At 33.0% G+C, this 15,579-nt stretch overlaps 3 protein-coding genes across 3 annotated transcripts; 1 reads left to right on the forward strand and 2 right to left on the reverse strand.

Moving 5' to 3' along the window:
• LOC126677149 (glutamate--tRNA ligase, chloroplastic/mitochondrial) lies at positions 1-4,328 on the reverse strand. Its single transcript, XM_050371631.2, has 13 exons — positions 4,029-4,328; positions 3,831-3,949; positions 3,616-3,737; positions 3,308-3,490; positions 2,750-2,868; positions 2,546-2,594; positions 2,331-2,432; positions 2,068-2,170; positions 1,906-1,969; positions 1,527-1,641; positions 1,159-1,259; positions 497-653; positions 1-406 (listed from the first exon to the last, which is right to left on the reverse strand). Exons 1-13 carry the CDS (start codon positions 4,286-4,288, stop codon positions 176-178), a joined length of 1,725 nt encoding a protein of 574 aa, XP_050227588.1. The 5' UTR covers positions 4,289-4,328; the 3' UTR covers positions 1-175.
• A 4,992-nt stretch (positions 4,329-9,320) lies between these two features.
• LOC126677148 (uncharacterized) lies at positions 9,321-13,678 on the forward strand. Its single transcript, XM_050371630.2, has 6 exons — positions 9,321-9,520; positions 10,247-11,519; positions 11,756-12,682; positions 12,776-13,000; positions 13,119-13,175; positions 13,288-13,678. The coding sequence occupies exons 1-6, from the start codon at positions 9,492-9,494 to the stop codon at positions 13,450-13,452; spliced, it is 2,676 nt and encodes an 891-aa protein (XP_050227587.1). The 5' UTR covers positions 9,321-9,491; the 3' UTR covers positions 13,453-13,678.
• A 222-nt stretch (positions 13,679-13,900) lies between these two features.
• LOC126677152 (uncharacterized) lies at positions 13,901-15,248 on the reverse strand. Its single transcript, XM_050371638.2, has 2 exons — positions 14,902-15,248; positions 13,901-14,428 (listed from the first exon to the last, which is right to left on the reverse strand). The coding sequence occupies exons 1-2, from the start codon at positions 15,070-15,072 to the stop codon at positions 14,054-14,056; spliced, it is 546 nt and encodes a 181-aa protein (XP_050227595.1). The 5' UTR covers positions 15,073-15,248; the 3' UTR covers positions 13,901-14,053.
• Positions 15,249-15,579: the final 331 nt, after the last annotated feature.

Genomic DNA, 15,579 nt, shown 5'->3' on the forward strand with positions numbered 1-15,579 from the left:
TGACATCAATTGGAGCAATCAACCCCCATTAGTACTCTAAATTTATCTCATTGCATATGAAACATGCTTATCCAACAACACTAGCACTAGTACATCAAATGGCAAATGCCATTCACCATTAAATTTTTTAAAAGACAGCAGATCAAAAGAAATAGCAGGTCAAAACATGTTATTCTCAATTTGATACAGCAGCAGCAGACTCCAAGGAAGGTTGATCCTTGTTTAGTGCTTCCCAGTCAACTTGCCTCAGCATTTCAAACCTCTCTTTCAATGTGACAAATCCAGCTTGTGGGGAAACAACGCCGCTCAATCCAGCCTTATGGAGTAGGATGACACTCGAACCCATGTCTGGACCATGGAGCTTTCCGGTTAACAACAGCCTAAGTGGCATGAATAGCGATTTACCCTGCCATTGGAAAATAGACAAAATAGTGAGTCATATATCATGTCCATAAACTGTTTTTGTCTTTATTCTATCAATAGAAACAGTGTCGACCTTGCGTTTCAAAGATTTGCCGAAGGTTTTCACCCACTTCTGCCAACCTGAAGGGCCTTCTTCTAATGCACTTAGGATTTCACCACTATCATATGCGGCTAAAAGGCTGGAAGAAACTTCAGAAAGCTTATCATCTACAACAGCCTTACCTTCTGGACTGCATATTGTACAGACAAAGTTAGCTAACCAAAATTTCCAAACACGATATTTACTTGGCAATGTCATTAGAAGAGACTCCCAAATTCTATACTTCAAAATAACTCGGGAAGATATCATGATGAATAAAGTTAACAGAACATTCAAAAACTTAAGGGAGATTCAACTTCTATAATATTCATTCACATTCTAAAGGAAGAATTACACTAGACTGATCTTTAAAATGAAACAACAAACTCAATATACCCCAAGGTCCTGACGAAGCCAACCAACAGTTGGTCAAGTTGTTCAAGAGCAAAAAAATAATCTTCTTTATATGACACAGACAATCTAAAACTATATTCGAGACACAAAACCTATGGTCTCTACATCTCTCAACAGCATTTTCACCTTGAAAAATAAAGTAGACAGAATTTCCAACCAGAAGACTAAAATCATAAAGGCCATAAATGATGCCATATACTAACATAATAAAACTCAAGATTTGGAAAAATTTCAAGAATTACCTCACTAAAGTAGCATGTAAGGGATAAGATAACAAGTTTGATAGTGCTTTGTCTGAATCAGTTGCCAAGTCAATCCCATCCTTAAGCAGCTGAACTGCTTCCTATTTAACAAATTATACAATTATTCAGACAGATCAATGTCGTAATATACTAAAACTCAATGCAACACCTACATTGTTGAAACCTGTTTAACTAAGGAAAGATTATCATATACAGTATAATTTATTAACCGAAAGCATATTACTTTTGTTTCAAGGAGGTACTTCAACTTTTTACCAAGTTAAGTAACATATATCTATGTTAAAAAGCATGAATTGTCATTAAGGGTCTATTAAATTGACATTGCAATTTAAAGAGATGAGCCTTACTTCTACAAATGATCCTTCAGATGCCATAAGGATGCCCGAGTTTTTCCAGCTTTCACCAATAAGTTTGATTAATTCCTCTGATGAAAGTGCCCTTAAATGCTGACCGTTCATCCACCTCCAATTTGTTGAAATTATTTTAGTTTTACAAGTAAAAAGGCTTAAAAAGGAAGAATACTTTATAAGGCAAAGAAAGTTAAAATTCTATAACTTGGAATAGAATTAATAAAGAAGAAAAAATGCACATATGAAATATAAAATGGAATGCAACTTTCAGAGCATGCTTTCCAGCTACACGCAATACATGAATACAAATCTAGAATGCCAGCCTATCAAGGACAAGTTGTTTTCAACAAAGAGCATATGAAGAGTTACGACTCACCTTAACTTAGTGGAGTCAAAAATGGCACCGCTTTTGTTAACACGTTCAATTGAGAATTTTTCAACTGTAAAATTGCATCAAGAAAAGATAACAGAAATTAAACCAGCAAAATTCAACACATCTACATGAAAACTCTATATTTGAGTCGAGTAAAACACCAACCAAGTTGTTCAAGGGTAAAAAATTCATTTTCTGTGCCATCTCCCCAACCTAAAAGTGCCAGGTAATTCACCATAGCCTGAGGCAGATATCCCATCTCCCTGAACTGTTAGATAATGTTAATGACTACTCAAAACATCTGTTATTTCTTTTAAAATTAAAAAATGGGAAAATGATAAGCAATTCCTATGGAAGAAGAAGATTGTTCAAAAATTATTAACCTAGAAATGACCACGACAACAGTAAGCAACAGAACTCAGAGGTACCTGACCCACTGAAGTTGCACCATGCCGTTTTGACAATTTGCTTCGATCGGGAGCAAGAATTAAAGATACATGTGCGAAACGTGGCATGGGAAATCCAAGAGCCTGTGGAATAACCATAAAATGGTCAGTAAGATTAGCTTCTCCTCAAATGTAGTAAAGTAATATGCATATGTGTATAAGTGTGTTTACAAGTATACTCCATAAGTCTGTAGTACCTTATATATCAGTGCTTGTCTTAGAGTATTTGGTAAATGCTCCTCAGCTCTGAAAATACAATTCAACATCCAAAATAAGTTGGAAACGATGAAACAGAACCCACAGCATAAATAAAAATTAATAACATTAAGGAAGTAAACAGAACAAACATATACTTCAGCAGTTATATTCCCAAATATATGTATAGGAACTATACCCGTTACCTTAAAACATGTGAGATGGCCATGGTAGCATCATCAACAGTAACACAAAAGTTGTACACAGGTTGGCCATTACTCCTCATAATCACAAAATCTCCAAGGGTATCCAAGTTCCAACTAACCTTCAGAAAATTCATTTGAGGTCAAGGTCCAATCATTTACAATAGTTTTATGATAGAACATTACAACTATGGATTTTCGTGAACAAAATTTAGTAATGACAGCCTAAAAATGAAGCCTTCACCAGACTAATTAGTTACTACATGAGGTAAACTCAAAACAATGATAATGCAGTGAAATCCTAAATCACAACGTATATCCACTCAGCACAATGAACAGCCAGCCCCTTAATTTATATGTAACCCAGGAACTAAGGTGCAATTAAATCCCACCGTTTTCCTACTTTGAATCATTTGTAGGACAACAAAAAGAAGCACATATGGATGTAAAGTCAGTAAAATAATATAAATGGACAAAGACGCAGAGAATCAAGGGAAAAGAGTTAGGTATGAACAGGTAAAATAAGACCATCTAAAAAACAATAAGCAGAACAGAACTTACTTCATCTCGAATCAGATCGTTAATTTTCACACTCCCCTCCTTAGGTACACGAAACCTGTATGTGTGAGGTGTTCCCTTGGAAAGCTCTTCCTGTACTTGTTCATCAGTAGCAGCGGCCCACTTTCCAGTGTAGACCGGAGGCAACTGCTTTAATTTAGCAATCTCCTTCATTTTCTCAAGCTCCTGGAGTGAAACTATGATAAAAGAGAATGAGTTGAACAAAATTTGACCCAGAGTCGATACAGATACAAACAAACACGGAAATTCTGGAATATTTTTAGCAGATAGAAAGGTAAAAAGTACATTACCTCATTGGAACAGAAACAACGATAAGCATGGCCAGACTCCAAAAGCTTGTCAGCATATTGCTTATATAGAGAATTTCTTTCAGACTGTCGATAAGGGCCGTAGTCGCCGCCAATTTCCGGGCCTGGAAGTTAGAAACACAGAGAATCATAGGTAAATTAAAACCTAAAAGGGTGAAAATGAAACACAAAACAGAGGAGCATTAGCATTAGCATACCTTCATCCCAATGAAGGCCGAGCCAAGTAAGGTCACGAAGCAAAGCGTCCTCAGATTGTTTAGTAGACCTTTCCAAGTCAGTATCCTCAATCCTCAACACTAATTTCCCTCCTTTAGACCTGCAATTGAGTTTGCAATTAAAGTAGAGTAAACAAAATATGGACTAATTTGGAATAAATAAAAGTAGAGGGAGTAAACCTAGCAAAGAGGTAGTTGAAAAGGGCAGTTCTAGCGCCGCCGACGTGAAGATTGCCAGTTGGCGACGGTGCGAATCGGACTCTAACATTGTCTTCACCGGTGGCAGCAGAAGCCTTGACAGACAGCGAGTAGCTCCTAGTCCGACGAAGGTGGTGATTGTAGAGGAGAGAAAGTGGAGGAGCAAATGCAAGATCTCGGATTATGATCTTGTTCATTCTCATCAATGGCGTCCCTCCTCCCCCTAATCCCATTATCATCATATTCTTCACCTTTTTGTTTTTTTAGTATTTCCTTCCTGCTCAATCTAACTCCTACTTATTTTCTTTTTGGACTTTTTAGACAAAATATTTATTTTTTCAACATTATTTTTTTTATTATCGTTTAAAAAATTATATTTTAATTTTTTTTATACTATAAAAAATACAAAAATAACCAATATTTTAATTTGGTTTGCAAAAATACGTCTATATTTTCATATCGCAGAAATACTATACACAGATAAATTCATTACTTTTATACGGTTTATATAACTACCCTTTATACCAACAAATCCTCGTAATTTCAATAGCTTTTTTTCTTTTCAAATTTTTGTTTTCTTTCTCTCTCAACTCATCTTTCACGCAACTTCTCCTTCTATTCCATCATTAGATGCATTCCACTTTTAAATTTTGTAAATCAGCGTCTTTAGATCTGTTTTTCGCGCTCCGTCTCCGCAGTTCCACCTTTGTCTCGCCATTAAATCATTTTCTCCGATTGTTGTAACTATCGAATCCATTATCTCCGCTCGTTGTTACTATCGTCGTTTTCTATTTTAATTTCATCAGATCTAAAGTTCATTGCTTCTCATCTTCTTTTTCATTTTAGCTCTATAACTTTCTTTCGTTTTGTTTACTATTTTTATATAACAATAATTTTTTATCATTAAACATGTATAAATATTATATTTTCATGTTATATAAAATAATTTTGTGATTTTGTAAAATAAAAATATGTTATTTTTATGTTTTTTTTAATTCTGCAACACGATTCGATGATGGCTGATTGTTGAATTATTATAATATTACAATGTTGTTGATATTGTGTTGATAATGGGGTTTTCACACAAATACCGGAAAAATAGAAAATATTTATAAAAATACAATATCAAAATTCTTTTTATAAACAATATTATCTTTTTAAAAATATTTACAAAAATAATATCTTTTTGTATATAAAAGTATGATTTTGTATACATTAAATACAAATTTCGTATATAAATTTGATAATATATATATATATACAATTTTATTATATATAATCCGTATATAATACGAATTATATATGTTTTTTTAAAAAATGAACAAAGCGGCATCATTGTGGAGGCTGGAGAGCAAAGGGCTGTAAAAGAAATGGCGATCAACGAGCGGCATCGTGGAGGAGGAGCAGTAGGCGGTAGTGTGGAGGTGCAGCAGACGGCGGCAGAATGGAGGAGCAGCGAGCGCCGGCGACAACACATGACATAGGGTGGCGGTAAAGTTTATAAGGTGAAGGTTAATGGTGGTGGTGGACATTAATGGAGAAAGAGAAAGAAATTGAAATTTGAAAAAAATAAGAAACGAATAAGATGAAGAGATAATATTTTTAAAATAATAGTATTGTTTGTAAAGAGACAAATAAGTTAATATTTTAATAAATACTTTGTCTTTTTATATGGTATAACCTGTAAATTTTGCGATAATCAATTGATTTTTTTTTTTAACATTGGCAAATAAGATAGGGTTAATCTCAATAAAGTACCAAACATTTGCGGAGTTTGTCAGTATAACCAAATGTTTCAAAATTGGCTAGTTTAGTCCATCTTGAAATATTTGAAATTGTTTCTAGCCATTCGTGAGTTAAACTAAAAAATTGTCATTTCTATACATTTGAATTGATAAAAAAATTATTTTATAATCTTATTTTAATAAATGAAAATATTTATAAAAATGTTACGATTTGATAAGTAATTTAAAATTATTTTAAAACATTCTTTGTTAATTAGACTCTTTAATTAAGTCAAATAACATAGGTAACTAACAGAAAATGGTAATAGTTAATTTAATCAAATGCCATGAGGTAAGCAATTGAGTTTTTATAATAATGAAGGAACTAGTGACTATGACCTAAAATCATGAGAGAGTTAGTAATTATTCCTAAAAAGTATAACTGTAAATATATGCTCCAAGAAATTATCTAGTTTTAAAAATAACAATAGATGTGTATCCTTATTATCTCTTTTTGTACTCCTTGCTAATTTTTTTAATTTCAAACACTATTATTATAAAATTTAAAAAGTTAAATGGATATAATTTAGAAGCGCTCTTCATTATTAAAAATGTTATTTAATTTAAAAATATTCTTTAAAATAAAAAATATCATTGAGGGTTTCTGATGATAGTAACGATTTTGATGATAGTAACGATTGTGATGGCGTGATGATATTGACTGAGGCTTTTGAGACAAAGATGGAGTAATTTTAATTAACAATCGGATTAAAGTAGACTTAGGATTTCTTCAAGTTCAAGTGAATTTGAGAGGTCATGTTTAATGAATTTATACCATTCATTTTTGTAATGAATAGTATATATCAAAAAAAAGCATAATTTTAGTTAAACGAACCTATACCATTTTTTACAAAGATAAAATCCATTGATGAAGATTAATATTACAAAAAAAAGTCATACAATAAAAATAGTATATACTCTTTCGATTTTAATCTAAAGAATAAAATACTAACAAACGCCACAAAATACAAGCAACAAGAAAATTGGAAGTGCGAATCGCTAATATTGACTAAGCAAGAAGCAAAAGTTGTATTGGAGCGGGTACTTTGATTTGCCTTTTTCTCCAATTAATCGGCCACATGCTCGACCCGCTTGATCCGGTAAAACTTAGTATTACCGATCATCTTTGTCAATGAGATTATTAAAAGTTAGATAGATAACCTTGCAAAATCTTAGAGTTATAAGAAATTGACTTTAAAACCCAAATAATTACTAGAGATTCTTGAAAAATCTAAGAAACAAACCACAACAATTACATAAAATCATAAAAAAAATCATACATAAAAACGATAAGATTCATATATCGAAAACCACATAACAAAGAAATTTTATTAAAATAAAAATTAAAACCATAAATTATAAATTAGTATTTATGGGCGGAGGACAAGTATTTTTAGAGACTTAATGAATGTGTATATTAGCAGGGCTGTGATTCACTTTAAGTGTCATAATCCGAGTTTCTTTTATAGTGGTAATGATGTATTTAAATCACTAGATTTGTTCTTTTCAAGCTAGTGTTTTCGTTTTTTGCCTTGCACTACTTGTGGTCGAGCTAATATAATCATCATTTATCAAAAACAAAAAAAAATTAAAGAGAGAAAGAATGAATGAATGGTGTAAATTGAATGACATGACCCTTCAAGTTCACTTGAACTTAGAAATTTTGATCCATTAAAGAATGTTTATTTTAGAGAGATTTAGGGAATTACCTAAATAAAAAAATTATTAGCAATTACCTACCACAAATTTTGGACTTAACTTACCTACCTACCCCGTGTCAGCCAATTATTTTTATACCCTGTCCTATTTATTTTTATACCTAAAAATTACTCCACTTGTTTTTATTGTAATAAACTTCTTCTTCCTCCTCAAAACTTTCAGCTCAGCTTTTCTTTTCTTTTTCAGATCTCAAATTCTCTCAAATTTCATTATTTCCTTTTTCAATATTCTGTCAGATATTTTTCGAATTACTGCTTCATTATTCAAATTCATATATTACGATCAATAAAAACTGCGGATTCAGTAAAAAAGGATGTGAAATTGTTCAATCAAATTATTTTACAGTTTCAGTATGTTTAATTAGGTTTCAAAGATTTTCAAGATGTTTAAATAGTTGAAAACGTAATAACAATTGCAAACTGTTTCATTCGTTTATATTCTTTTAGTGTTCTATAATATCAGATTCAAATAGTTCATGTTTTATTTTATTTGTGTTTACAATAGTTGATAACAGTTGCAATGATATGTTTCATGAAAATTGAATTAAGGGTTAATTACATATAAAATCACTACCTTTACACGAATTTTCAAAAATAACACGACCTTTAAAATGTGTCAATTCAGGGCATCACCTTTCATTTCTTTTTAAAAACAACATGGGCACGTTTTTTGATAAAATTTTGCTGACTTGGACACCCGATGAGAGTGCCACATGTCACGCCACGTCAGCAAAAATGCCTTTAAAAATGTGCCCGTGTTATTTTTGAAAAGAAATGAAAGGTAGTGCCTTTGCCACGTTTTAAAAGTCGTGTTATTTTTGCAATTTCGTGTAAAGGTGGTGATTTTATATGTAATTAACCCTTGAATTAATATATGATTCGAAATGTATAAATCTGTTGCAAACAGTAACAAACTAAATAAAACAGTTTATGAGTATATGAAATAAAGTATAGTTTAGTTTCTAACAGTATCAAATAAATTAAAAATGGTTTCAAACAGTTTCAAATGCAGTTTCAAACTGTTTACAAAGGTCTCAAACAGTCTAAAACAGTTTCTAAAAAACACTTTTAAACAGTCTAAAAAATAACAGTTTCAAACAGTTTTAAAAAATAGTTTCAAACCGTTTACAAAAGTTTCGAACAGTATAAAAGAGTTTCAAACCGTATACAAAGGTCACAAACAGTCTAAATCAGTTTATAAAAAACACTTTCAAATAGTCTAAAAATAACAGTTTTAACACAGTTTCCAACAGTATAAAACAGTTTTAAACCGTTTATAAAAGTTTCAAACAATATAAAACAGTTTTGAAAAAACAGTTTCAAACGATTTTTAAAATTAATTAAAAACGTTTGAAAAGCAGGTAAAAACATCATTAATGAAAAAAATGACATTTTTTTAAAAAAATTTAAAAAAAACTCCAAAAAACGATACTACAATAATTTAAAGGCCAAATCCTCAAAAAATACCAAACCTTTTCGATTTGTGTCAGTTATAGCCAAACCTTTTAAAATTGTCAAATATAACCCGTTTTTGAATATTGTGTTTCTTTTATAGCCAATTTTAAATATGAGCGGTTCACTTGCCAGCGTGTCATCCACGCAAGCCGTGACTAAGCAAAACGACGTCGTATCATAGATGACATGGCATATTTTTATTCAAACCGAACCTCTGGTTGAATCATAAAACAACATAACCAAACATCAACCCACGCCCAAAAAGAAAAAAGAAACGCTGCGTTTTGTTTTAGTAAACCCTTGCGCTTCTTCTTCTTCTCTAATAACTATCGATTCTGAAACAAAAAAAAAACCCTAACTCTTATCAATTCTCTGAATTTTCTCATCTCATATCCAATCTTAAACAAAAAATCTATTGATTGATCACTACTGCAAATGCCGTGTTTTTTCTCATCTTATATCCCCTCTTTTTTTTGTTTCTGAAAAAAATGGCGACTGGAAGACCAAAGGATTATAGGTAAGTTAATTTTTAAACTTTGTTTCACTTCGCAATGGTTAATCAGTTGTTTTAGTGTTATGTTTCTTTCCCTTTTAACAATACTTTGTTTTCTAAGGTTTTTAGCTGTAGGTTTTTAATTACCTTTCTTTAGAATCTGTAGGTTTCCATATGAGTATTATTAACTGATGCAATTAGATTTTTTGAATTTTGTACTCAGTTTATAAGATGCATCACATTATGTCCACTTTTAAAAAACCACTTTAAAAAATATAGCCAAAGCTTCTCAAATTGTGAGGACATAATTTAATTCATACTTTGTCCCAAACCCATGTATGTGTACTCATTTCATACAAAACAACAAAAGAGAATTGTATATAAAATATGATTTTCCAGACAAGCAAAACAACAATTAGCCTATATATTACATATGCTTATTTGTTTTTCTTTTTATATATTTATTTATCTTAATATTACATGTGTTGATTAAGAAATTCTTTTTTTTACATTACATGTGCAAGTCTGTCAACATTCAAAAATCTAACAATTGATTTTTTTTGCCTTTATCTTCATTTAGCTTACCAAATTGCCCATTATATTTTTATCATTGCTTCTTCTATATTATATATTTATACGTGTAACTATATTTCAATTGTTTACAACCATCATCCTTATATTGTTTGCTTTGTAATTGATTATCTATTGTACGATACATATGCTTATTATTTGTGATAATGTGATTGGCAGGGCCTCTATGGAATTAACTGATTGTACTCAAATACTTACTGAAAATGAGGTAGATACACAAGGGCAGGAAGAAATACATTTCGATGATGGAATGTTGTACATGGCTGACAATGAACAAGTGAGTGATGAAGATGATGAGAATGATATTCTTAATGAGTCTGATGAAGAGTACTTAGCTGCTAGGCTGAACAATAGGACGTTTCGCAGATCGGTGATGGATACTATTGAAGGTTTAGGGTTAGATGACATGCTTGAAGCCCCTGGTGGTGTGTTTAATGAGGATAAAGAATGTGGGGAAGGATGTGTAAGTGCTGAAATTAGCCGTGAAGAGATATGGAGTGATTATGCGGAGACTGATGATGGGTTAGAAACACCGTCAAGTAGTGATGAGGACGATTTACAAATACGGGTTAAGAAGAAACGTCGACGTATTTACTATAACCCTAAGTGCAACCACGAGGATTTAGATTTTCAGGTTCACATGCGCTTTACCACTAAAGATCAATTGCAGAATGCAGTACAACAGTGGTCAATTCTGAATGGGCATAATGTTAGGTGGGCAAGGAGTGCTTCTGATAGAATAGAGGGTGTTTGTAGCGATGGCTGCATTTGGAGGCTGTATGCATCAAGAATAAATTCTGAAAAAACATTCAGAATTAGAAAGTTGGAGAGTAAGCATACTTGTCACAGAGCACTAATAAATAGGCAAGCTACATCAGAATGGGTTGCAAAAGAATTCATTCAGAGATTTCGTAGAAATCCGTCGTACGCACCCAATGACATGATCCTTGATATAAAGCAAAAATACAATGGGCTTACAGTGTCAAAGTCAACCTGCTACAGAGCTAGGGATATTGCAATGTATATTATCCAGGGGTCTCTCGAGAGCCATTATGAAAAATTTAGGGCGTATGATGCGGAGCTGAAGCGGGTAGATAAGGAGGGCTTATTTAGGTTCTTTTTTATACATGATCCAAATAATGGGGCTCCTATATTTCAGAGGTACTACGTCGGATTCTCGGGCTTGAAGAAAGGGTTTTTGGCTGGATGTAGACCTATTTTATGCGTTGATGGCTGTTTTCTGAAAACAATTGTGGCAGGAGCACTACTTAGTGCGGTAGGCCGTGACGGGAACAACCAGATGTTTCCTGTGGCATGGGCCATTGTTGAAGCTGAAAATGAAGAAACTTGGACTTGGTTTCTAGAACTGCTAATGGATGATTTGCGTTACGATGATGGATATGGGTTGACACTTGTTAGTGACCAGCAAAAGGTACATTTACTTATGTAGATTTCATTCAAATTAGTGTGACTGCTAAAATCTGTTTTGTCATTTAAAAACTTTCACATGAAACTAACCTTGTTTAAACCTTTTCTTAAACCATTTTTTCATCTTAGTTTCATGTGACAGGTTGTATATTTTGGTTGAGTTTAAATAGTCTATTTTGGTTGAATTTAAATTGTAAGGCTATTTAAGCTTCAATTACAACTTGTTTATGATATTAACAGGGATTGAAAAATGCTATATGCAAACGGGTACCATTTGCGGAGCATAGAAACTGTGCGCGCCATATTTATGCTAATTGGAAAAAGAATAATAAAGGTCCTGAGCTGAAAAGAATATTTTGGAATGTCGTGAATGCGACAAATGAGCCGGAGTATAAGAAGCACCTGGAGATTTTAAAAAAAAAGAGTGTTATAGCCTATGATGATTTCATCAAACAAAGTCCAAAAGTGTTTTGCAAGTCATTTGTAAGAACGACGCCACTATGTGATGCGATAACCAGCAATTTAGTTGAGACCTTTAATGGATACATCTGCAAAGCACGACAGTTGCAAGCCATCCATATGCTCGAAGAGATTCGGACGACATTAATGGAAAGAATGTATGCCAAGCATGAGCTGATGGTTAAGCATCATGAAGATCTTTGTCCGAGGATTAGGCAAAAGATTGACAAGAATCAGAAGTTTACAAAATTCTGCACTGCAAAACCAGCAAAAGGCGCATTTCAAGTGATGTGTGGGGAATACCAGTTTGTTGTTAACCTCACACATAAAACATGCGCATGTGGAGCTTGGCAGCTAACTGGTATACCATGTAGTCATGCGCTAGCTTGTATTAATTACATGCGCCATAACGTTGTGGACTATGTTGATGACTGCAACAAGAGAGAACAATATTTCAAAGCTTATGAATTTTCAATCCAGCCTATTAATGGATCCAACATGTGGCCGGAAGTCTCTGGATATCCTATAATACCACCACCCCATAGGAAGATGCCAGGGCGACCAAAGAAGAAAAGAAAGAGAGATGCAGATGAAGAACCGAAAGGTAGGCAAGGAATGACAATGACTTGTAAGCATTGTCTTTGTGAGGGGCACAACGTACGGGGATGTCCAAATATTGACAAGAGTCCCACTCCAAGGCCACCTAAGGTATGTCATAATTCTGTTTTACAAGCTGTTTGTCATTTTTTTGGGGGTATATATTCTCATTATAATTTATGTATACCCTATTGTTATATGAAGGGTCGACCGGGTAGGCCGAAGCGGGAAGGAAGGCCCGGACAGGCTTCTACTTCTTCTGCCAAAAATAACGGAAAGGCTTCAACTTCTTCTACTTCTGGAGTCAAGGCTCGTGGAAAAGGTGCTTATGCTTCTGCTTATCAACAAGGCATTTCAACAAGTCAGAGTAATGAGGCTATAATTGCAAACGCAGTCCTAAAGGCTCAGATTCAGAGAGATAAGCGTCAGGTTAGCATTTCAAGTCCTTGTCTTATATTTTTATAATATTAGTGTAAAATTGCTAGTTATTGTATGTTAACTTGTATCTTTCACAAATATGTATTAATGTTGTTGGTTTCACAAACAGGTCCGAAAAGGTGTTGGTCTTAGGATAATGACTGAATCTGGTAGTATATATTCTAGGGTAAGTCAATCTAATTTTTTTATTTTCATCGTTATTCTGGTAGTATATGGTTAGTGTAACTGAATATTGTGTGGTTTATTGTATGTTCACTTGTATTTTTGTGTTACCTCAGCCAGCTGACAAGGGCAAAACCAACTTTGTTTATGGATCTAGTGCTACTATTGCTGCACTTACAGCCAACAAGAGAGGAAGAGGCAGACCAAGAGGAAGTGTTAATCTATCGAAGGGTTCACAAGGTTCCACCAACAACACAACCTTACGCCAGGATGAAAATTAAGTGTTGATGCTCAATATGAAGCCCCACATTTTTGGTTTTGGATGCTTGTAATTATACAGAAACAAGCTATATTTAGTTTAAGTGCTTGTAATTATTTAAAACAAGCTTCTATTATAGGTTTAAAATGCTTGTGAGTATTTAGAAACAAGCTATATTTTGGGTTTTGGACGCTTACAATTATTTATAAACAAGCTATATATGTGGTAATTCCAGATTGACGAACAGAAAAGAGCAAACTGTTCAAAGTTTATAAGTGAATATTTGAAGTGCCAATTATATAATGTGTTCTTTTTATATTAGTATAATTATTTAAGAAATGTTTTCTAATGTAAATGAGCTAAAAATGCTTGGGAGGAGCTGTATGTAAAATGTTTGTATAATTATTCATGCTTTGTAGAGCTGTATGTAAAATTCTAATACAAGGTACATATAATTCAGTACAAGATACTAGTAACAAACACAAGATACTTAAAATCATATTCCTTACACTACAAATAAGTTAGTTAACCTTTATAACAAACAATCCCTACAACCCACTTCCAACTCCCATGTTAAAACCACATTCCAGAGGGAACAACAGAAATACAAACGAACACCTTCACTAAGGTAAGTACAAAAACTGATTTTCATTACTTGAAAATACATATAAACACAAAGCATAAATACAGAATAATAGTAGCATCCACTTGCAAAACCTGCCATAACTCTCTGAACCTCCGTAATTAGTTTTTAGCCTCCGAATTTCTTCAAGTAGCATATCTCGCTCGGCAATCATCTTCTCAAACACTTGTGCTACAGAATTGTGTGCCTCTTCCATTCTTGAAATTTGCCTATTCTTTTCTGCAATTAGAACCTCCTGTTTATCCACTTGATCAGTCATCACTTTGATTTTGTCCAACAACACGCCAAACTTGAATACGAACTCTGTCGAAACTTCTTCATCGTACCATTGAAATGCACCACAATGATCTACTGTCTATATCAAATATACTATAGTATCAATTGAAACAAGTGAACAAATGAAGGTTTACACACATACCTGTTTAAAACTATAATACAACTAAATTAACCTAAGAAATCAATAAAAATGTCTATAAATTAACATCTTCATAATCAGAATAATGTAACCCCTCTTTAACAAAATCATTATGAACCTATAGATTCATATTACTTGTAGTGGCAACATAGATATTACCCTAATTGTTTTTATGATTTTATTTGGCAACAAAAACATTTCCCTAATGACTTCATCCAATTAGTTGTTTATGACTTCATCTTTGCCTAACTCTGCAGAACCCTAATTTTGCCCTAATTTTGAAGAACTAATATTTTTCAAACCCTAATTTTTCCCTAATTTTTAAAAACCCAAATTTTGCAGAATCCAAAGTTCGCAATTATACAACCATGAATATAAATTCAAATTAAAAAAAACATTCACATTACACTAACCTTATATTTGCAACATCTCAAAAATCTTCTCCCAGGATTTAATTTAGTCCACGAAGTGAATAGGTACAATCTTCCATGTTTACAGTTGCCCCTAACCTTATTAGAAGGGTAATTGAAGGACTCTTCAATCGTATTTTCCATAACACGCGACGATTCAGACAAGGAAGACATTTTTGGTGCAATAGAAATTTCAAAAAATCGACAAGAACGAGTTATCTACGTTTCACGATGAACAAATGAAGGAAAACAACTTTCATAAAAGAGAAGAAAAAGGGATGTGAGATGAGAAAATTCAGAGAATTGATAAGAGTTAGGGTTTTTTTTGTTCCAGAATCGATAATTATTAGAGAAGAAGAGGAAGCGCAAGGGTTTACTAAATCAAAACGCAGCGTTTCTTTTTTCCTTTTTGGGCGTGGGTTGATGTTTGGTTAGGTTTTCTTATGATTCAACCAGAGGTTCGGTTTGAATAAAAATATGCCATGTCATCTATAATACGACGTCGTTTTGCTTAGTCACGGCTTGCGTGGATGACACGCTGGCAAGTGAACCGCTCATATTTAAAACTGGCTATAAAAGAAACACAATATTCAAAAACGGGTTATATTTGACAATTTTGAAAGGTTTGGCTATAACTGACACAAATCGAAAAGGTTTGGTATTTTTTGAGGATTTGGCCTA

This window comes from Mercurialis annua, linkage group LG4, assembly GCF_937616625.2.
Source record: "Mercurialis annua linkage group LG4, ddMerAnnu1.2, whole genome shotgun sequence".
NCBI lineage: Eukaryota > Viridiplantae > Streptophyta > Magnoliopsida > Malpighiales > Euphorbiaceae > Mercurialis > Mercurialis annua.